The 22,282-nt window shown below is 41.8% G+C and overlaps 2 protein-coding genes across 2 annotated transcripts; both read right to left on the bottom strand. All coding sequences in view use genetic code 11, as the record gives it.

Annotated features, from left to right (window-relative positions):
* Positions 1-544: 544 nt before the first annotated feature.
* Positions 545-5,983, bottom strand: EGR_06233 (hypothetical protein; the record flags this gene model as incomplete). The annotated part of the gene is made up of 6 exons (XM_024495482.1): positions 545-629; positions 2,919-3,032; positions 4,520-4,626; positions 4,673-4,923; positions 5,486-5,652; positions 5,886-5,983. 6 exons carry the CDS (start codon positions 5,981-5,983, stop codon positions 545-547), a joined length of 822 nt encoding a protein of 273 aa, XP_024350113.1.
* A 7,326-nt stretch (positions 5,984-13,309) lies between these two features.
* Positions 13,310-21,793, bottom strand: EGR_06234 (Serine/threonine-protein phosphatase 2A regulatory subunit A alpha isoform; the record flags this gene model as incomplete). Its single annotated transcript, XM_024495483.1, has 8 exons — positions 13,310-13,468; positions 14,005-14,172; positions 14,949-15,266; positions 17,624-17,899; positions 19,930-20,150; positions 20,223-20,502; positions 21,330-21,706; positions 21,781-21,793. The coding sequence occupies 8 exons, from the start codon at positions 21,791-21,793 to the stop codon at positions 13,310-13,312; spliced, it is 1,812 nt and encodes a 603-aa protein (XP_024350114.1).
* Between the last annotated feature and the right edge of the window lie 489 nt (positions 21,794-22,282).

Here is a 22,282-nt window from a genome sequence, read left to right on the forward strand (position 1 = left end):
CAGCAATGGGTGTCTCCATCAACCTACCAAGGAGCCATGCACAGCTAAAACGAGTCGAGGGAACACTCAATTGCCTCACAACGCCGACTAGGCTATGAAAAAAAGGTAGACGGAAACCTCACCCGTTGTATTTGACTGTAGGCATTGCAGCGCTTCTCATTCACTCGTCTTCCGTTTTTTTTACAGCCAGCTAGCAAAGACCAATTACTGTTAAAGCACAAGATAGTCTAATACCAAACTACAGAGACCAAGTTGATTTTGGAGATATAAACTAAACAAGTAAAGTCGCTTAGCTTTTATTCTACATGTCAGAGAGTATCGCACCCTATTGCTCGCCAAGCACATTCATAAAAAAACCATTTGCATGTATTGCACCAAAACATGGCTGACACTTTGTTAGGTCGTAATGCACGCGTAGTAACTTTATGACCCGGGCCATGCGAAGCACAATATTTGTGTTTCACTACCGTGGTAGGAAATAGCGCGCCTCATTGGTTAATCGTTAGGCTCAAAGGTAGTCCTGTTATCGAGTGATGTGGACAAATTATTCCCAATGTCCTTGATCTCTTGATTTCTTTGCACTTCTAATCAGTTCTGAAAAAGATTCATTTGTGCAAATGAAACTTGAACTTTAAGTACATTTTAAATGAATGAAAGGTAAAACTCGCAAAAATAAATTATCAAGTGTAACGAGGTAGAGACATCTTTTAATAAATAATGCGAAGCAAACTGTAAATTACATCGTAATAATCCTGACTAACCCACCAAGAAGCTGGACATCAAAAAATAGCAATGTCTTACTTTTTGGGAGACTTAATTATTGGAGGTCATAAAAGTGCCGTTTACATCGTATCAGATAGTGCGTCTGTTTTAATATTGTGCTCCCACTAACGATACATGGTATGCAGATTTGCAATATGTACATATCTGTCGTATACACTTGTGTAATTTTTCGTATCCATAATCTTAGTTACGTATTTGCTGCCATTTTGGGCAGTACAGGCCTGGATGAGTAACTTCAGGCCAGACAGACGATGCAGGGTCGGAGTTAATTATATGCAATGCGAACCGTGGAGCGTGATGCAGCGCTGGTATAGCGTTTGGCAGTGGTACAGCCTCCTGACGATCTATGCGGAGAATTATGCTGCTGGATTGATTGCTCATATAATACAATGTACAAAGCTTAGCTAAGCAAATGCCACACGCGTTAATTTCGAAATCAATAGGGTTGTACCGCTTGAATTCCCTTCGGCGGTATCATGAGGGAAGTGGGTGAGAGAGTAGCCTTATAATCAACGTATAGAGGGAGCCATTTTCGCTCTTTTGCAAATATAATTCCAATATTTTTGCATAAAATGCCTTTTTTGGTAGTAGCTGTAGTCTAATGTATTTCGATTTTTATTATGCATCTAAATAGGGTATGACGTGCATTAGAGGCCCAAAAAGTCGGCAAATCCATTAACACAAATAAAGCGATTATCATTTCATTTCGACACTGCCTACTCAACTTATTTCTGTGGCCAGCACATGTAATTTTTACTTGCGCATGTGTATATGCCTTGGACAATGCGCAACAACAGCTGGTTTTGTGGATACCTATGGCTCTACAGTGTCATTCGCATGAGTGCCATCATGGTCCCCTCTTCAATCTTTTTCCCGGCCGAGGAGTAGTGGTCAATGTTTGTTTTAGCTTATGTATATGGAAGATAAATAAGTAAAAAGGAATTGTAGAAGGATAGTTCGTTTAGTCCTACCATGTCCCTTCTTTAACGCGGATTTGGGAACAAATATTAGTTTAAGAAAATGAACATGTTACTCCAGAGTAGACATGGCAACAGACTACTTGATAAAATTCGTCTCATGAATAACTGCGAAGTGCTCTTAAAACCAGTATTAATAAACAACTTCTTTCACGGCCCTCAAAGCATATTTTACTTAGCAGCAAAGTCAGTGAGCCAAATGTTAGGATGACATATAACAATAAAAAGTTCTGCCATCTCCTCCTGATTTGTAAAGGTTAATTGAGACAGGGCCTAGTTTTGGAGCAGTTCCTCTAATCTAGAACACGTTAACCACATTTAAGGCCTGCGTGAAGACGACTACATTGTGGGTAAAATGGTGATTAATACGCCTAAATATACCAGCCCAAGGTATTCAATTAGGAGAAACTAGAATTAATGTTACCTTGAGAAGCATCTTCATTCACTGTTGGATTGGACAGGCTGCATACGAAGGTCTCTTGATTTAGGAGATGGGGTTTCGCTCAAGGGTGGGTGCTCAGGCTGTGCTATTGATTTTGAGATACTAATGGAAAGTGAAGGGGCATGACATGGCTGATTGGTGTCGACTGCACGCTTCTGGCAAGAATTTTTCATGCTTTGCACATAGGAAACATTCTCAGTAGCGAAAGAGCCCACTGGATTCTATGCAGGAGGAACTTAATGGTACAAAAAACGTTTCAAGCCCTCGAATATGTGCTGAGCTGACGAGAATATTACACTTTTCATTGTCTGTATTAGATTTGGGTTTTTCATTCTAAGACCGGACAAAAGACGAGATTTACCTTATGTTTGGGCTCCTAATTCTTGTTTAGATTTCTGTACTTTAATCACTTCTTGCAAGGTAAAACTCCTTATTTTAATTCCAGGGAGCGTCTGGCAAAGGAACGAGCGGCCCGGCTAGAGGCCGAACGTCGGGTGCGCGAGTTAGAGGCACGGTTGCAGGAGGCGGAGAGACGTTTGCAGAGGACCTCTTGGACCTCCACCTCACAGCACTCTTCTGAGAGGTCAGCCAGTCCTCCTTCACCTTTGGGATCCAACATTCGGGTGAGTTTGGCGCCTTCGATCTCTTTGCCACGCTAAAACAACTTTAAATCAGCTGCCTATCTATGCATGGAATTAGAGGGGGCTACCCCATACCTATGTCCGTATTCCAAAGACAATTCTGATACACGTGATGCCTTTGCATTTGGCACGTAACCTAACGGATGAAATGCCACTGCAGTGTAAATTTTATTTGCCCATTTTCTACCTCTACGACAAAAGAATTAAAAATGTTGCCTTTCGCTAGGGAGCCTGCTTTTTTCCCACCTAGAGATATTACAACGCTTTATTAGTAAAAAGCCCATTTAGGCCAAATAGTAACGAGAGGCATCTTTAAAAGCTTGCTAGGATAAAATGATTGCTCTTTGCATCTTGTAAGAATTGTTACTGAAGTTTATTAGCTACTAAGACATTTCTTTTTCGATCATAAATATTTACCTTTTCCATGTATTTAACAATTTCTTTTGACATTCGAATCTCCCTGGAGGACATTTCCATACTGTCTGGTGTTTGATAAATTGGTGGAATTCTCGTTTAACCCTTTTTAACCTCTATGAACTTTGCTGAAATCATGCTAGAAATTGATATACAATTATTATCTATCTTTAGTAGTTCTAATATTTTTCCCCCAAAAGCAATTTACAATGCTAAAATAACTTAAAAATGCAACTCATTTAAAACATCTGTCAAGTTTTCAACCCCTGAGTGTAGCACGTCTTGTGCATAAACAAACGATTTAGTCAGGCTGACCCTACAATTGATCGTTTGGAGTACTTTCCTTTAATTTTTCCAATGATAATTCTATAGATGACATTTTGTTCATTTTTAATGCCTCCAAATTACAGCATTTGAATTAGTGCTGATGGCGCATCTTCACAGCAAACTAGAGGGCAAAGGTCATTCAAAACTGAATATTGTCGAAAATACTGATAGATGGGTTAAAAAACCCACAATTTTGTTCTTAATAAGCCAATATTGTCTCACGTAACAAACTACTGGGTTGATTGTATCTGGCTTTTTTCTTTGCCGCTGATTACACTACTGCAACTTTTATAAGTTAAAAATTAAAACTATTATCATCACAGTAAGGCACCTATTTGTTTGCCTATACCAAAAAAGCTGTGATTCGACAGTTAATTAGGTTGTATACACACTACTAATGGCCATTAATTTACTTTAAATGATGAAGAAGAGGTTTGGAACTCCAAAGGAAGTAATTAAATCATGAAGGGCTCCTTAAAAGTAGCTTTTGAAGCTTCCAAAAAGCATTTTGAGGTTTAAGTGCTTCCATTGCAGTTATTTGCAGCTCATCGATATTCGCAGCCTTGGTCTCTGTTTATGTTTTCAAGATTTGCACTCCCATGTCAACTATTCCTCCATTAGATCTAGCCTCGTCAAAAACTTCGCTAGTGGTTTAAACTGTGTGGACTCTCCAAATTGATACGGTGACCAGTAGTGCTTAAAATTACTTCACAAATGGCAAGTACATACTTGCTGAAATAGAGCATTTCATAATAAACCAACACGCCGCTACTGATTCAGCAAGTCAGATTGTACCTACAATACACCTTTTGATGCTCTACCTAGGTGGTAAAATTTCATTTCCTTGATTACTGCTCTTAGAACCGTATAAACCATTTCCATTAATTTATTTCATTCAAGATAGCCAATAAGTAAAGAATCTCATTTTCTCTTACCTATCACTGGAAAAGTACGCCAACGAATATTCGAGTAGTATGTGCGACAATGGAGAAGCAGCCTTTAATGCACCACTGCCTACCACTTCCTCAAATAGTTGTATCATCTTGAAAAATTTATTTTTTTGAACCGAAAGTGCTTGAGTCACTTACGATCCATAAATTGACGGACTTAGCACCAGTTAATTCTTTTATGTCTTGACCTATCTCCACTGCCTTTATCGGTTTCACGACTAAAAGTATGATAGAGCTGGCAAAATGCACACTACCCATGCTCGATATTGTGGGCAAAGTGTCAGGTCTATTGTGTAATGGTGTCGGAAAATTTAATAAATAATGGCTTGATAATTTTGTCACTACGCCAGCAGACCAGGCTGGGTTCGGTGTATCCCCTACTTGATCCTCTATTGGAATTATTAATCATAATATTATCACCACAGGGCCTCCCATCTATCAACTGATTTTATTAAAAATAGGGCTATCCCTTCTACATTTCAACATTTTTCTCCTACTAGACCCTCGACGAGGCGAATTCAAATTACACAAAGGCAGCCTCTCCAACCACTCCCCCGAACGAACTTCCTCTGAGATCTAATGAAATGCCCCGGCGCCCCAGCTTGCATGCCTTCACTACCATCGCGACCTCCACAATCACTCCTACCAACCTCTCTTCTCCCTCTTCCTCCTTCCCCCGCTCACCCCCTAGTAACCGACCCAAAGGGAGTCAACGTCGACGCTCCTCACCCCAACCTAACACTCTATCGGCTGCTGAAGAGCCTTCCAAACGGTGGCTGGGGGCGAAGTGCCGACTGCCGCGTCAGAGACTGGAAACTACAGATTCCGCGGAAGTGGTGGAACTGCTGGAGTCTACGTGGAGGGAGACTGATCCCACTACTGCTGCTGTTTCCGGTGGTAACAGTAATACTGAGGACGAAGACATTGATAGTGAAACTCGTATTCCCTCACCATCGAACAAAGGTAGGTGGACAGGCTGAATTGTATGGACAAACAAGGTGGTTGTGTGAAGGGGAGGGAAATGAGAGAAAAGTAACAGTTTAGCTGACAAATAGATAGAATATGTTATTTTTCGCTGTACATGTACATGATTCTTCATATTTTTTATTTTTTCCAACCTAATGGAAAATAACTAAACCTTTTTCACATAAAGGACCTCAGTTACTGCTGTTAATAGCTTGTCATCGTCATTTTCAACCAACACGAGTGGGAGGGCGAATGTTAAGCAAATGCTAAAAATCCCATTAATGTGGCGGTAGCGACTCACTTTCAAAGAAAATATGTATTTAAGTATATTCCTTTCTTTTCGATCCACCGTTATGTATTAGGCCCTGCATTTCGATTAATGTACTTGAAATGCGTTAGAATTTTAAGTTTATACTCAATGTATACATATTTTTTTAATAAAAATTTCTGCTCTTTTTTCCACTCTGGAGCGGAGTCCATCATGCATTCAACTAATCGCCTACATTATGTTGCCCATTTTGTCAAATTAGAAACTACCGGAAACACTTTTCCTCTATTTCAAGCAAATTAAACAAGTGTGAGATTTTGTGGGCTTTCTAATTTTCCAGACTGGAAATTCTTATTCATTGCATATTCCGTATCCAAGTATGCAAGCCCCAAATTTGGTCGAAATATGGGCAGAACAAATGATGGTGCCAATTAAAGTGAACAGAGTGGAATGTTAGCACACAAAAGTGGTTTTGACTCTCTCGCAAAAACCTTCCTTACCCTCTCACTGATCAGGCAACGATTTCTTGCCACCTGATGTGGGGATGAAATGAGGTCGGAGGAACTTAAATTGAATGCATTTTCTGTTTTGCCAGACATATGTGATCATCCAATCCATTATTCTTACCCTCACTGTCTGGTAGAAGCAGTAAGTCTTGCCACAGATAACATAGACTGCTAAAAGTTATTCATTTTAGGCATATTGGTTATCCACTTTAAGGAGATACGGTTTACTTAAAAATCCTACTTGACCCCACAAAAAGGAACATTTAACTACTTTTGAGAAGAGAGCAAGTTAGGAGTATTTAACCATGAATACATGCAGTATTTGTAAAATATAACTGTTTTCAGGCTCGGCTTCTATCCCCACCTCTATTTTCTGTTTTTTTTTTTCTATTTTTGAACTCAGAAATGCAACAGACATTAAGGCATTTCGCTAAATTTGGACCGAGAGAATTGCCTCATTGGTTCTTACCACCCTTCCGCCATAGGTCTAATCTACATTCGAAACTAGCTTCCAAGACATTTAAACCATTAGTATCCTCAACCAGTAAAATGTACTTTTAAATATTGAGTATGCACTAAAATCGAATACCAACGCAGATTTAATTGTGCAGGAAAATACGCAATTGCGGAACAGTCATTTCGCCGGACCTGCAAATACTTTTCATCCATTACCAAGGGTTTGACGACTCTATATCACGCAGTGGTATGAGGATACGATCCAAAGAATTTTTAGGGAGACAGATTTAAGCCACATGCGCATCCTTTCCTGTGTTGTATGTGTGGTAATTTGTCAAATGGTTCATTCCTTCACTACCTAACTGAAACATAATTATCAACACACATACTGCTTCCCCAGCACCCGGTTCATTTTCAGCGGCACTGGTTTAAAGAGCCAATGTTAAGGTAATTCTTATTTCTGATTTCATCAAAAGGACATTTTGCAAGTCCTTATAATGGTATTATTTAGATATAATCCTTTCTCTCAATAAATTGCCTGGATAAGGCGAATGATTCCCACCAAACGTTAAGCGGATTTCCAATCCTCTTTTTTAGCACGACTTTTCTTACGGCCCTATTTTGCATTAGTTTCCGAACGCTACAAACCTACGCCTTCCGATTTCGCACTTTCGCCCAGAAAGTCCTTCACTTGATGGCCACGTTAAATCTTAAACCACTGAAAAATTACTTTATTATGATTTTGTATACATTGAAGACTTTTTGTGAGCCTAGGCCAGACGAATTGTTTCGCTAACTTCTGCCGCCTTCCTATTATTCTTCTGATTGCCCCTCTTCATTGATTTTCGAGCTGGCTGAAGAGTTTGTAGCCTGGAATAGTCCTTCAAGCCTTTTATATCAAGCAACTTGTAGCTGAGGTAGGACAGTTTTAACGGACTTACCTTTTTATCCGCTAGCGATAAGATTACTAGGCCTTGTCATATGGCTTTGGAGTAACCTGCGGTCTGAGAGATTTCTTTACTGACATGTTCAGGTTTGAAGGGGTCCTTTTTCACCGTGCACGACCCATTGGAAAAACCAATTGTTTTTTGCCTTTGAAAACACACCAGCTACCACCGTTGCTACCTATCTAAACATAAACTCTTCAAACAATCCAAATTGAGAAGCCCTTTCCAAGTTATTTTTCCAATTCCATGAGCTCGCTGCTTTTACAATGCACTCAGAGTGAAAGGCATAAGTTCTACATAAAGTCATCCTAAATCTAGAGAGAGCTTAATTTTGAAGTTGTTACTCTTAAGCCATGCCTTAATACCTTGTTATGTCTCCTGTTCATTTGCATCAACTTTTTTGCTTTCGGGTAAGCTTCAAAAGTGCATTTGGAAGATTTTTACACCTTCGGTTTACCATTAATGACTTTAGGCAACTAAAAATACCATTTCTTCTGAAAGATTTTGGGCACTTAAAAGCATTTGACTAAGTCCAGACGGAACGAACTGGTTTGTTAGCGCCTACCGCTTTTCCATTGCGCTTTATGGTTGGCTTTCTCGTCTTATTTTCGGAACGACAAAATCACACACCCTTAAATAGCCTTCTTAAACCTTTCATTATGAAATAGGGACCGAAAATAATGCAGAACGGATGTAAATCGTATTCAACTTTGACATAAAGCAAGGAAACTACAAAACAGTTGATTCAACTTGTTTTCAAGAGTCTTCTGCATTTTCTGGTCAATTCAATCAACGGGTTTGCAAAAGCGCTTTAATACTTAATTTTATTGTTTGAAGAAAAAGTATCAGAAAGCACCTACTTGTGCCACAATTAATGGCCTGTTTGCGGCACGCCAAAAAATGAGGTGTAGTTTTTTCAATGATTCACTTTTATAAGCTATCATTACCAAAGTTATTAAACTGAAACTATGTTTCTACCTTAACAGTACTTTTTGAAAGAATAGGCCATCTACCTGCTATTAATAATATTCGAGTAACATAATGTTAAGCCCTATTGCTGACTCGACCCCTTTTTGTATTTTTCTGACCGGGAATCATTGATCACGTCGTCTTGGATGAAGAAATCGCGGAAGTCGGAGACGTCCTATTTACCTTTTTAACTTTCGGCTGTCTTCGTTTGATAAGATGGTCAAATAAATCACTGAATAGTGTATTTAGAGTAGTTGATGTGGGGCTTCCGGGTCAAAATATTCTCATAACAGTGGTGGAAAACGCTAGCAATCGTCAAGCTCCAATGAACCTGAAGCTGCTACTTATGTGAAACGAGTAAACGTGTAAGATGAAAAAGAAATGTCAGTCACACGATTACTTCAAGACGTCTGAACACGGAATTGCCCTTCTAGGGGTGTCATGCCCTCATTCGCTAACAGAATAGTTACGAAAAGCTTGTGGTGATACAGATGATGCATGAGTTCCCCTTGACTAACAGAGGAAAATCGACCGCTCCCTCTTGGACGCTTTGTTGTTCTGATGTGGTACCTATTTAGAGTGATTTTTTGACCAATCTAATTGCCGACCGGAAAATAAAGGCGTGTCGTAATTCTCGGAGCATGAATCCATCACATCTGCTTCATTGCCGCAAAGTCCATCAACCTGTTTGCGACACGATTTAGTGCAGTCAGCATGAACTGATGTTCCACATCAGTTCATGCTGTGACATCCGGCTCAAATAATGGAAGTGCAGCGCCGTGCACATATGGAACGCCTATGTCAAACGTGCTGCCTTATTCTAGGGCTTAAAATGATAAAGCACCTTTCATTGGCTAGGCTAGGCATAGGCTGAAGAAGGGAGCCAGCCATATCCGCATCCCACTCTCCCGGTCATGGAAACTAGCAATTATTAATTTTTAGAGTACGCTATTCCGTTATTTCGTGCCCACTTACTCAGTTAATTTTGTAAAGGAGTGGCGCACTAAAAAGCTGTCTGTCAAAAAAATGCTAAGAAAGGTTGACAATAATAATCCTATCTAAGATATGTGGTATCACAGTGGGAGGCTACTACTTATCAGGAGTGAGATTTTAAATCATTGCTTCTAGGTAAATGTGCAGAACCAACCCAACGTTGATAGTTCTAAACAGTGACTTTCCTGTCTTTTAACTTAATATAAAGAGTTTATACGCAGCTTTATGGCTACATTGAATGTTTGCAGCGAAAGTGAACATTTTCGATATAACGGTTCGTTTTTGCGGTCTTTCTGCTAGATATTCTATTCCGCATCGAAATACTCCATTCTGTGCATTAACAAGCTCGTGTGCTAATCACACATGGTTATCGCTGACATTTCACACATCATTAGCACTAATTCTAGAATTCGGATTTCAGAAATCGGCATTAACTTTGAGCCCTTCCCCTGAACAGTTCAAAACCGCCGTTTTGCACTTTAAAGGCTGAGCCATCTCTATAAATTATAATTATTTAATGATACATTATTTTTTGGACTTGAATAAATTGTTGAAGCATAGAGACAAATTCAATGTTTGAATTGGAAGACAAACACTTACCTGATTATTCGCCTACTGTGGTACAAATAACTGATCACTCGTGAGAGTTAATAGCCACTAAATGCGCATAAACAGAAGTCATTGTTTTGAGTACCTAAAAACCCAGCATCAGAAATTAATTGTCAGTGATTGAAATCGCTCAACTGCCAAATTTTCAATGTTTTCCGCATTTCAGTGTTTTCGTATCTTCTGTCTGTGATGTTTGTGTGCTTATTCCTGATATGGTGCTCCGTGTCTGCCATTGGGTGGCCGTACCGTTTGATGGCTGAAGTCAAATATGTGCACCCATTCATGAATGGATGAGAACCCACTTAATCTAAGCCTGTAGATAGGTAATGAAGCATTACAAGTGGTCCGGGTTTATGTTGATTTCAGACATCTTTGTAAGCCTACAGCTCTTCCAATGAGCTCTTCAGTACTCTGCTTTGCTTTTTGAATGTGCTGAAAGTACCCATAACTTTCAACTAGAGCGTGTTTTTGCTTTTGGAAGGACGAAATATCACCTCACCATCGTGTCAATATTAATTTATACGTTCATTCGTAATCTTTTTTACCTGCACCTACCCTTAATATGTCACTGCGTATGCAACACCAAAAGTTACGATCCTATATTTATCACGAGACCGGTACTTGTGAAAAGCGGCATAATCATGGCTGAAAGTGAATTCAAGGCACAATGTTGATGGATTAATTATAAGCCAAGCGATTTATCACCACTGAGTTTCGTCCGGCCTTTGTGACTTTATTATTGGCTTCTCATCTGCTTAATATTATGCACTATTTCTACTTCCAATTGTTGAACAATCAAGGTCAATTTATGAGGGATTACTCATTCTACAAATTGAACAAAGGCAAATAAACCGAATCCACGACACAGCGGTACGACCTGATGTCTGATTTCGATAATAAAATACCTCGGTTCTTAAAACAGCGCTAGTTTGAGCCTCTAAAAATAAGTGCTAAACACAGGACTTACACCATTTTCAAGATGTCGGATGCGGATATCATTCTTTAATTTTAAAATGAAATAGAATTAGAAACTAGAGGTTTTACACGATCACTTGTTGTGTTTCGGCGCAATCAATCAACCCAACCGCATCAGGAGAGTGGGCTGGTGATCAAATGAGTCATCTTCTTGACCTACCACGTGATATTAGTCGCACCAAACCCCTTCACACCATTAATTTTGTCATTCCAGAAGTTGAATTCCCTCCAGCCGTGGTTGAGAACTTGCGCTCCGAGGAGCTTCGGCAGTCGGCGATAAGTCGAGATCCCAGGCTTCAAGCGAAATTACGGAAACTGAATCGAGAGCTGCGACCCAAGCAGCAGCTGCAGAAATCGCAGCAACAACATCAACCTTGTAGAGAGGGGAGAAACGGCCACACTGCCAGCACCACCACCACCGATACCGGCGTTGGAGCGGAGGAAGAGACACCCACAATACCCGCGGATAAGTTTGACACCATCCGCAAGATCCGTCATGGCAACACGAAGCGCCGAGTAGACGTTTTCGAGGCCCTTTGATTATAAACTATACTCTCCCCATCCCTGTCACCTCCCTCCCCCTCAAATTTGGCTTCTGTGTGGTTAATTACTTGTACACATTACCTCTTTTGGCGTTAATGATGAAGACTGTAATGAACAATTTTTATCCCCTTTCCCCATAGGGACGATGACGAAATTGCAGTCTACGTGATCTCCCGAAAATCGTTGATGGATTATGATCCCCTGTGTAACCATCACATATGCTAATAAAAATGCTGATTATTACTATCAGTATGACCCCCATTTATACTCCGTGCCGATTACATCTAAGTAATGAACAAAGCACAGTCCATTATTAGCACACAAATCCGACGGGCATGCATGCAAGTTTGTATCCAAAAAGTGATTACCAGGCAACGGGTCCGCAAAAATTGTCTTTTCAGCTGCCCAGTTTTGTGCCTAATGGAATGCTAACTTTAAAAACTCTTCAACTCACCTTTTAGGATAAACGAGAAGACGAACAGCGGACTCACCGCCAGTTATCAGATTACATCCCTATCACATTAATGACGCCAAAACGTTAACATGACCCCGTCGACTAGGGCCTCACGTTTGCGTTCACTTTGGCGTATGAATCTCGACGTGGTACTTCATTCATTGAGTATTGCCACCTTGTAAAAATATGACACAAACGCACGACACCAGCTCACGAGTGGAAGTCCAAACAATTTGATGATATCTCTGACTAGGTTATTATAACGAATGCCATCAGCGTATCGCCCCACGTTTTCCCCAACCGGACTTAGTCGCATATTCACCGCACAAACTCCACACCCTGCAAATGACACTTCAGGTCTAATGTCCCCAAAAGACGCCCTAAAAAGGTCACGGCTTCTATCGGCACCACTCTTATCAACATTAACTGCGAAACACAGTAGTAGAAATGGAGTGCGACTGAGGAAGCAGCAAAGACAGAGGAAGAGGGGGAGCGGGGGAGGGGAGACCGGGAACAGCGGACGAGAAGAGAGGGGAAGCTAGAAATCAGTCGCTTCGCTTCGCCCCCCCATCTTCCTCGCACCTTCTTATCTCCCCACTCCCCGAACACGCTGACAGAAGAATGAAATTTACAGCCTTCTTTCAGTCTGTTTCGTTTATAAATAGACGTACAGAGGCAGGCGGGTCATCGGCTGGGATGTGAAGGCGAAAGAGGGAGATCGAGAGAAGACAAAGGGGAAAGGACGTGGAACGCACACATTTTACTCTGTAAAAAATCCAAGAGAAGAGGGGGAAGGTGGGATGGGGTGGGGTAAGGTGGAAGCAGAGACGTCCTAAATGTGCACGGGATACACGCCTTCGCTCAAACACGAGTGTGTATAAATATTCAAGCAGCAGACAAGGAGAGAGGAAGGTGGGAAAAGAGGTGTAGTTGTGTTCATGTGCGTGTATGTGCTGACCAGTCTGATAAAAATGGGGAATCGATGACGGTGGCAGCAGCATCAGAAGGAGAGGTGGGGGCGACAGAATCGACCATCTGCGGAAACGATGCGCCAGTGATAGTAGTGGCGGCGGTGGCACCAGGAGCCAATCATCGTGCAGTGACAGCGAGTGATTCATAGGCCTCCTTCGCGTAGAAGATGACGTCTGCATCAGGGTCAGTGCCCAACTTCTTCAACGTCGGTTTCACATAGTTCTGCATTGCACTGCTGTCCAGAAAGGGCGCCAGCCTACCCAGCACTTGAGCAACCTAGCAAAAGACGGCAGCAAGACGACTGAGTAAAAGTGGGGAGAGATGACATTATAAAGTAGGTCTTTTGCTAGCACTCCTGGTGGATGAGAATGATTAAATATTCAGCTTTATCGGCTGCTACATTTAGTCCAGCCGACGTGTAACAGATCCCATAAGAGAGCGCGCGCATACGATGCCAAGTGGAGTTGGTAGGGGCTTGACTAATGGCGTCCGAAGACCTTAATGCGCCACACAGCGGTGTGGAGGCAGAAGAAACGCGAATTAATTGCGGAATGCCCGCATACTCGACTTATGGCAAAAAGTGCAAACATCTAAGTCAATAAAGTGCAGGCTGAGCTCCAAAAAATATGGACAAAAGCCGTTAGCTAAATCCAATTACTGTAGCAATAGAAACGTCAAAAGGCGGTGCTATCGAGGTTATTGCGTCCTAAAGATTAGTTAGAAATGGAAGTGGTGGCTGAGCGGGCTGGCATGGATGAGTCAGTAAAGAAAGATGATTCAACTGCTGCTAGGCGCATGGGAGAGACACTCACTTTGAACCGGACATTGGGAACAGCGTCGGTACTGAGTTGGGTGATGGTAGGCAAGAGGCTCTTTGGCAACATCTCCTGATGGCAAATTTCCGCCTCTCCTAGTTCACGCAGCGCCGCCAGACAGATCATCCGATGCAGGTAGTTCGGGTCGTTCGCCAACTGGATCAACTGCAAGGGAAAGCAAAACAGTGTAGTAATCAGCGCTTACGGTATGGTTTTTTAACTAAAGATTTTGGCGAGAAAAAAGTATGTTCTTTGCTAATTTACAGGGAAAAAACCTACGCCACCTTCTTGGTGAAGTTGCATGGCTGGCTGTTTCCTAACCACTGATTTAAAGAGATGTCTCAATGCATACAGTAGATTTCGTAGAATGCCTCTAGCTTCCTTCCTTGAAGCTATACCCTGACGACCGTTTCCGAGGTCCATTTTTGAGGCAAAGACTATTTATGAGTTTTGACGAGGCAGTGTGTTTAGACACTTTCAAAAGGCAAATCATGTTTTACAGATTGACTGTAGATTAAATAAGGCAGAAATAGATGACTGGATGGATCAAATAATTGAAAGATGAATTTATAAATACGTGTTGAAGGATGGATAAGGAGGCTGTTGGATAAATGAAAAACGCACGGGTGGATGGACTGATGGGAGAACTCGAACCGAACGAATGGATCCAAAATAAACGATTTCGAAATAAGTAAAAAAGCAATCCAACATTTAATGGCATCTCAATGGAAACACCAGGAGGGCCTCCTATCAACAGTGTCTACAGAAAGGAAATCCCACTCCCCGCTTCAAATACCAGCAGAGACAGGGGAAGGAATTAGACTGTGAAATCGTAAGCGCTACCTTCGGAAGGCAAGCTGAGACCATGAATGCCGGAGCCTAACGGAAGAATGCCTGAAAGAGAGCGAAAAATCAAAACAAATGAAAGATGGAGGTCATACCTTCGGAACGACCTGTGAATTGGCCCACTCAATACCAAATTTGTTCATGAGGCTACGTAGATTAGAAACAGCAGCCTCGCGCACCGCGTAGACATGGTCGACAAGCCAGTTGAGGGAGAGATTGGTGAGTTGTTCGTTGAAGCACTGGATGCCCAGCTGGCTAGCGAGCAAGGGCATGTACTCGATGATGGCAAGACGTACGCGCCACTTGGAATCCTCCGCCAACTCCACAATGGCGGGCAGCAGGGATTGGCTCAATTGGGTGATACCCATCACCTGGTTCACGCACTCCAAGTTTGAGATTATGTTCAGACGCACCTAAAACAACGCCCACAACAACAGGTTGGCATCAGCTAGCTGCATGGAACAGTTGTCAACACCAGCTCTAGGAAAAAATTATTTTAATAAGTTGCAACAAGAGCGGAATGGCTCTCAAATTTGCATTAAATTTCGTAGTCAAACCAGGTACGCCTAAAACACATCACTGGTCGACGAGAGATAAGTAGATGCACTGAAAAAGGCGGTGCAAACACAGACTTTAAACTCTTAGAAGCCACTTGGCATTGCACACCAGACTGGACTAGAACACACCCAGAGCACCTTAACCCATTTTCGACACCAGGCAACCGCAAAACCCGGTTCCAGAAAGCACGTCACCTTGTCAGGCAACAAAGAAAGCAAAATTGCTGTCACATTCTCATCAAGTTATGGAAAGTGCATATTAAGGATTACATTCAGGCATAAATTTAAATCAGTGAGCGGTAAAGAAAGGCGAGGATGGTAGCTACCAGGACTTTGAATAAGAACTGGGAAACACCTCCCCCAATGCCCACACAAAGGAAATCAGTGTGCAATCAACAAATAGTCAAAGATGGCACTCAATTCACGAATCTATATTTAATAGCTCCTCTTGAGACAGTGAAAGCCGCGTTTAGAGGCCATAACGATGATAGTGACACTGACATGATCCATCAGTCAAAACCTTTTCGTTACCTTGTGAGTTAAAACATGATCACCACATTGACCTCCCATAAAGAATGGATTGCAGGATCCCATTCACAGATCCGATTAATTATTAAAATTTCCTAAAACAGACGTCAAATAAACGAAAAGGAACCTCCCCATACATCCAAAAATAAGATATCAACATTTAAAAATAGGCGAAATTCCATTTAGCCAAGAAATTTCAAGACGACCTTTATGAAGAGAATGAAGCTGAGTTGTAAACAAAGGCATCTAGAGAAAATTTCACAACCTCTCCCAATGAAGTGCAGATTCTCGACATGATTAGCAGAGATGACAGCAATGATTACCAAAGGTGATATAAAACTACCAGCCTGAAATTAATGACCATCAGATTCAGCTGCATTTCCTTTGAATATGTAAATAATTATTTTTCACCTTTTTTGACATTAAAATATATCAAAGGTTGCTGGTCCAGGAACACAATGGAAGAACTCAGTTTGGTGGGAATGACACGACGAATTCGCTACATTTTAATGATTAAAAGTTAAATGTAAGCGTCGATGCCAAACCAGCGCCAATTACTGTTACGAAAAATTCCACCTCTAATAGCAATGCCGCCATTCAGGTCCAAACCCTCAAGGCTAGCGAAAGCAAAACACAGGAAGTGTTTATACCGCGTGGACTAGGCAATTTTCAAACTGTCTGACAACTCTGAAAAGTATCAAGTCATCCCCGATATGTGTGCAATACTATCTGATGCAACAATATGACGAGTCTACAGTAGAAAGACCTACTTGGTAGGCATTTCGTGCTCCGCTTAACGATTACTTACCCCGCACTAGAGGAAGTTCCCCACTTCATCCCACTTCTTAAAATTCCGCTCATTACTCTTCTCACTAAAATCAGCTGTAGAACGATTACGCGTCGAAGAGGTATTTTTTAAATCCCTTACGCTGGAAAAAATAACGTCTTTCCGTATGTTTACTGCTTGTGTTCACGGGCAAATGGTAGTTACACAAATAGGGATATTGAAAGTGCATACCGGGGATGAGTTACAATGAAGTCTCTCTATTTGACCTAATTAATCCGTTTAAAATCCCATCACTTCCATTTTTCTATTCGCCTGCCCTTCACAAATTTGTACTAGAGTACCAATCGACCCACCGTTAAGGCCTTGTACCCTTCTCCTTTCACAGGAACAGATCAAAACATTGAACAATTCCCTAGACTTGCTTAAAAAGACTACAACCTCAATGCATTCTTTTCAGCTTACATTCCTATGGGAAATTATTGCCAATCATTTTTAAAATCTGTTTGCTGGTAGTGCACCTCGTCACTCATATTACACTTTTAGAAATTATGTTAGTCAATGAAGGTTAGACTAAGGCAAAGCTTGAAACTCGCATTGGAATTAGCTGAGTGTTTAAAGTGAACATATTCCTTTCAACCTCAGTAACCGACATCACCCAAGGGAGAATTGTAACTATCGCCGAGGGTCAGCTTAAGTCTGTCTCGCTAGCTCTTTGAGGGGAAAACTTTTAAAAGCCTTGCTGGACGAAGTAAGACTGAAACTTGTAGCGAAGTTCTCCACTAGATTGGCTCAACCAGATTACCTATTCAAGCCATGGGATTAATAAAAACCAAGATAAGGTGCATGGATTAAAAATAATCCTAGCATGTACGAATCAAAAAGTCATTTCAAAACTCACATCCGGGTTTTCATCCTTGAGCTGGACTAAGAACATAGGCAGGAGATGTTCAATTGTGTTTTCCTTGCCAAGGAGAGGCGCCAGTGCCATGATTACACCGGCCAGAGCCGTCTTCACCTGCATGTTCGTCTCGCTCACCATCTCTCGCACTATGGGCAGGAGGGTTTTCATGATGATTGACTCGCGTGCTTCCGCTGGCGCCAGCGCTGTCGCAAAGACCTTCAACTTACTCGCCGCTGCTGCACGCACTTCGCCTTCGGCGTCCTTGAGGAGGATCTAGCAGTGAAAGAAAAAGGCGGTAAGTGAGGTGATTGCTTACGCTCGTGCACGAAATCACGTGAGCACGCAGGTGCACGTCACATACTGCAATAAAGCCCGTTTCGGTTTAGCTTGAGCGAAGAAGGGACTGCACTGATTCACTCAATTCAGGTCATAGGTAAATAAACCGAGCTACTGCGAGGTTTTTTTGGACCATTCTAATTCCGCTAAGGTGAATATGAAAAACTGCAACAAGAGGAGTCACAGAATGAAATAAAAATGGAAGATTTGTGAGAGGAACTCAACCTATTATGTTCTGAGAGGACAGCGATTTAATTATTTACTAAGTTGAAATACAATAGAATTCAGAATGAAATGCATACAACCATATGCGTTCATGACGTTGAATTTTCCCATTTATTTTGGGGTTAGAGATGTATGAATAGTTAAAATACGATCGTAGGTGCACGAAAGGAGGAACTGACAGTAAGCCTAGTTTATTGGAATGAAATGTGAATGGCCCTCCCACATAAACTGGGATAAAAATTGAAGATGCGTAGGATTTACCCCAAAATAGAAAGTTTCTAAAGTACAGAGCGATTCAAATATGGTAGCTATGGTAAAGATCCGAATCAAGCACATGCAGCTAGATTCACACAAATGGAAACAAATGAAAGGCTTAGGGAAAACACCTAACGTTTTCGAATTCTTTACTTGGTTTGATATTGGAAAAAAGCAGCAAACGTAATTGTAAAGGTGATCGTAAGTGCGCGAACAGGGCTGTTGACGGGTAAATTTGAATAGACGGGAACATATTCCATACAAAATTGGAGGTTACAGACTCTATGAAGAAAATAGAACCCGTGCAGTCTACGCCGGACAGGAAGTCACCCAACTCCACAAGTGCACATTTATCGGGATGTTAAAGAAAGGCTTTAGAGTGGATTCTAAGTAAATGTGGTCGCACGTAAGCATATACCTATTTGTGCCAATGGACGAAAGGGCTTAAGGAGCACGCTGCGCTACTAGATAACCTTATTCCAGCGTTGCATAGCTAAAAAGCCCAGGTCATGGATATGCAGAAAGCTGAACTAAGATAAGGTTGGATATAAAGTGATTCAACAAAGTCCTACACTTGAAAAGGCAAACTGAGGGAGGAAGGTAGTAGTAGTACAGCAGATAACTGGTCTAAATCCACAATGTAAATTTGCGATTGATCTGCTCCTCAATAAGAAAGTCGGCTGAAAAAGGCGGAACAACGAAACTCGAGAAGAGCAGAACCACGGCCATGTAGTGACGGCAAAGTTTTGTACCACTGAGATTGCGGTCACCCACGTGTGGTGCGTGTATGTAAGCAGCTGATACGATAGCCGAGTGTTGCTGCAGCACCCCTGCTATCTTGAATATAGACGACCGTTTTTGCTTCCTACTAACTCGCAGTTTTTGCAAAGTAAACAAGAAACGTTAGCCGCCGGATCAAAAAAACCAATCCTTTCACATTCACCCACTGTTCCTACTCCCAGTGCCATGTGTGTGTGACGTGAGCACAAGTTTGCAAGCTCTGACTATTCAATCGACAAGGAAGCACTCGTCGAGCAAGAAAGCGGACATTTCGCTTAATCTCTCCAGCTCAAAAACGATGCAATACGAAGAGGGGAAAAGAATAAGTAAAAAAGCTAATCATAATCTGCACTCAACTGCACTCGAAACGACAAAAGGGAGCAGAGGTAATGCATCTTATTAAGATACAAAAGTAGAACCGAAGTCGACAATTGGACTAATTCACTAGGGAGAAATCGAAACAAAAACACCGAAACACCTGACAAGGAATTAATTAAAGAGCTAGCAATCGCAGCCAGAACCTACTATGGTTAAGCAGGAAAGCATTCGATTTACGAACAAACAAGAGATGAGGCTCGTAAAATCTTGACATTGCCAATTTCACGGTTATAACAACCCTAGTTTGCGCGAAATGCTGCGGAACAAACGTCACGAAAGAGAATTTCCAATCAGATAAGGCTTGGAGGGAATGTTTGAAAGGTACGCACCTGATAAACATCCACAAGGAATTCATTAGTGACGGTGGGACCAACAGCAGCTTGAAGATCAGTGAGACGATCGGCAAGTTGATAGCGAACACGCCAGGACTTATCCTGTGCCGCATCGCGCACTAAAGGCATCAGTGACTTCTGCGCGTCTTCCGTGGGCAACGCCTCGGCAAAGGCTACACATGCATTGATTGCCAGTAGACGCACCGAATCCTGTTCGTCTTTCTGCATAAAAATAAACAAACGAGTAGTCATCTACCGGAACAATCGGAAACCGGCCGAATGGATGAGACATGCCTGAATAATGTTGGCCAGGACGGGGAGGAACTCGGAGCGGAGGGTGTCCAAACCCAGACAGGCGGCCATTTCGCCAAGGTTGATGGCGGCGGAGCGACGTACCATGGGCGTGTCGTCGCTGCAGAGTTGACGGAATTGGCTCCGCAACTCCGCCGCGATTTGGGACGAGACACGTTTGTAGACGGCTGAGTATAGACCGCAGGCGGAAATGCGACTGGTGAACCACTCGGCAGTCGCCAGGCGCTCAATCATCGGGATAAAATGAGTCTCCAAAGCCTATAAAAGGCATGAAAAATTTGCTTTCATAAACTGTGCATACTTCAACCTACACTTGCACAATCAAGTAGTATATTAGGTCCAGGGACTCATGACAAAGCTGATATGAAATGATTGAGCATGGAGCGATTGTCCTTAGCAGAAGCCACGCCCGAATGTATGAAGTAATAGAGACAGTCAAGCGCCTCGATGAAAACACCAAACATAAGAGTAGAAAACACAGAAAGTCGATAATGAATGGCCTAGTGTATATATGGAGTGAAAAGGCAGTGCTTTTGAAAGCTCATTAAGAAAAACTTCACGAACCTATTTGTTGAGAAGCCTAGGCAACAGATGAAAGGATGGTGCCATGATCTATGATACGGCTCTGACCTATTCGACCAAATTCTAGATTAAGGTCGACATCGAAAGTTTAACTGCTCGATACATGAAAAAAGGCTACAGCCTTAGTAACCACAACCGGTAGAAGTAGTACAGATAACCTAAATAGAAGCCATGCCTAAATGCTCGTCAGAAATCTTTGGAGTAACGCTAAATGTTCAGACACACATGATTCGAGGATGGAAGGTTAACTACCAAAAAAATAGTAATAAAAAACATCATGTATACATGGAACGGACATCGGCACCTATGCTAATAAAACACTTTTCATAAGGCAAATTCTCTCAAATCATGAATTAAAACATTTGACATTCATTTCACATGAGGGAAGTTGGGATTGTGAGTTTAAAAATAACAAGTTGGTAATTAAATCAACAACGAGGGTCAGGGTCATTTTGCGTGATACACCACTTAAACACTGAGTAGTATGAAAGAGACGCGAGTACCTGTGCTGAGAAGCTTCCAGCAAGGCTACGAAGGGTGTCCACAGCTTTTTGCCTGACAACTGTCTCCTCCGTTGAGGCTAGCCCCTCAAGCGGAGGCAAAAGGCAGGAAACATACTCAGGTCCACCCACCAGAGGAACAAATTTGCCTAACTGATCTGCAAGTTCACAGAGGATTTCATCCTCATCATAAATGGACTCCGTTAGGAAAGGAATGAATTCATTGCGAGTGCGCTCCGGCTCCAAAGCCAGGGCGATGGTTGAGAGCTTCTTAAAACTGGCCAGACGGGTAGACACATCCTCGTTTTTCAGCTCGTCAATAAGGATTGCAATAGGAAAGAGGTTCTCCTCTTCCTGCTGCTGCTCAGCCATTTCTTGATCTAGTACAAGAAAAAACACAGGACATATTGCCGACGGGAATGAAAAAGTAGATTTCAGAACAATCGCAACGTACTCAGCAACACCATTAGAAACAACTGCAAAAACAAAAGAGGTAAATGAAAAAATGGAAAAATTCTAAAGCAAGGTAGTAAAAGAAGACACTGCGGGGCGAAAGTCGTACATTAAAAATCTATCAGGTTTTAGCGTGCTTCAGGAAAAAATGTAGGTCTGCAAAAAATCTAGACGAGAAGTCAGTAAAACAGCGAAGGACGGCTCATTAAATGCCGTATGCTAGCATTCACCTTCAATACTCAGACCGATAATTTTCAGAGAATCCGCGACTAAGTGCTTTTAAATAAACGTGCCTCAATTAAAACGGCTTATATAAACAAAAAAACCAAACGAAAAAAACGTTTTAGGCGCAGACAGTGTATTGAAACAAAAAAGGGTTGGGTAACGAAACAAATTTACCTGCTAATACTGCTTCGTTAGTTTGCACTTTTGATGTGGCAATAGCTGATCTAAACTGAAAGCGAAAACTTATTGCAAATCGATGATAAAAAACCTCGTATGCC

Source organism: Echinococcus granulosus, assembly GCF_000524195.1.
Source record: "Echinococcus granulosus chromosome Unknown EG_S00053, whole genome shotgun sequence".
Classification (NCBI taxonomy): Eukaryota; Metazoa; Platyhelminthes; class Cestoda; order Cyclophyllidea; family Taeniidae; genus Echinococcus; species Echinococcus granulosus.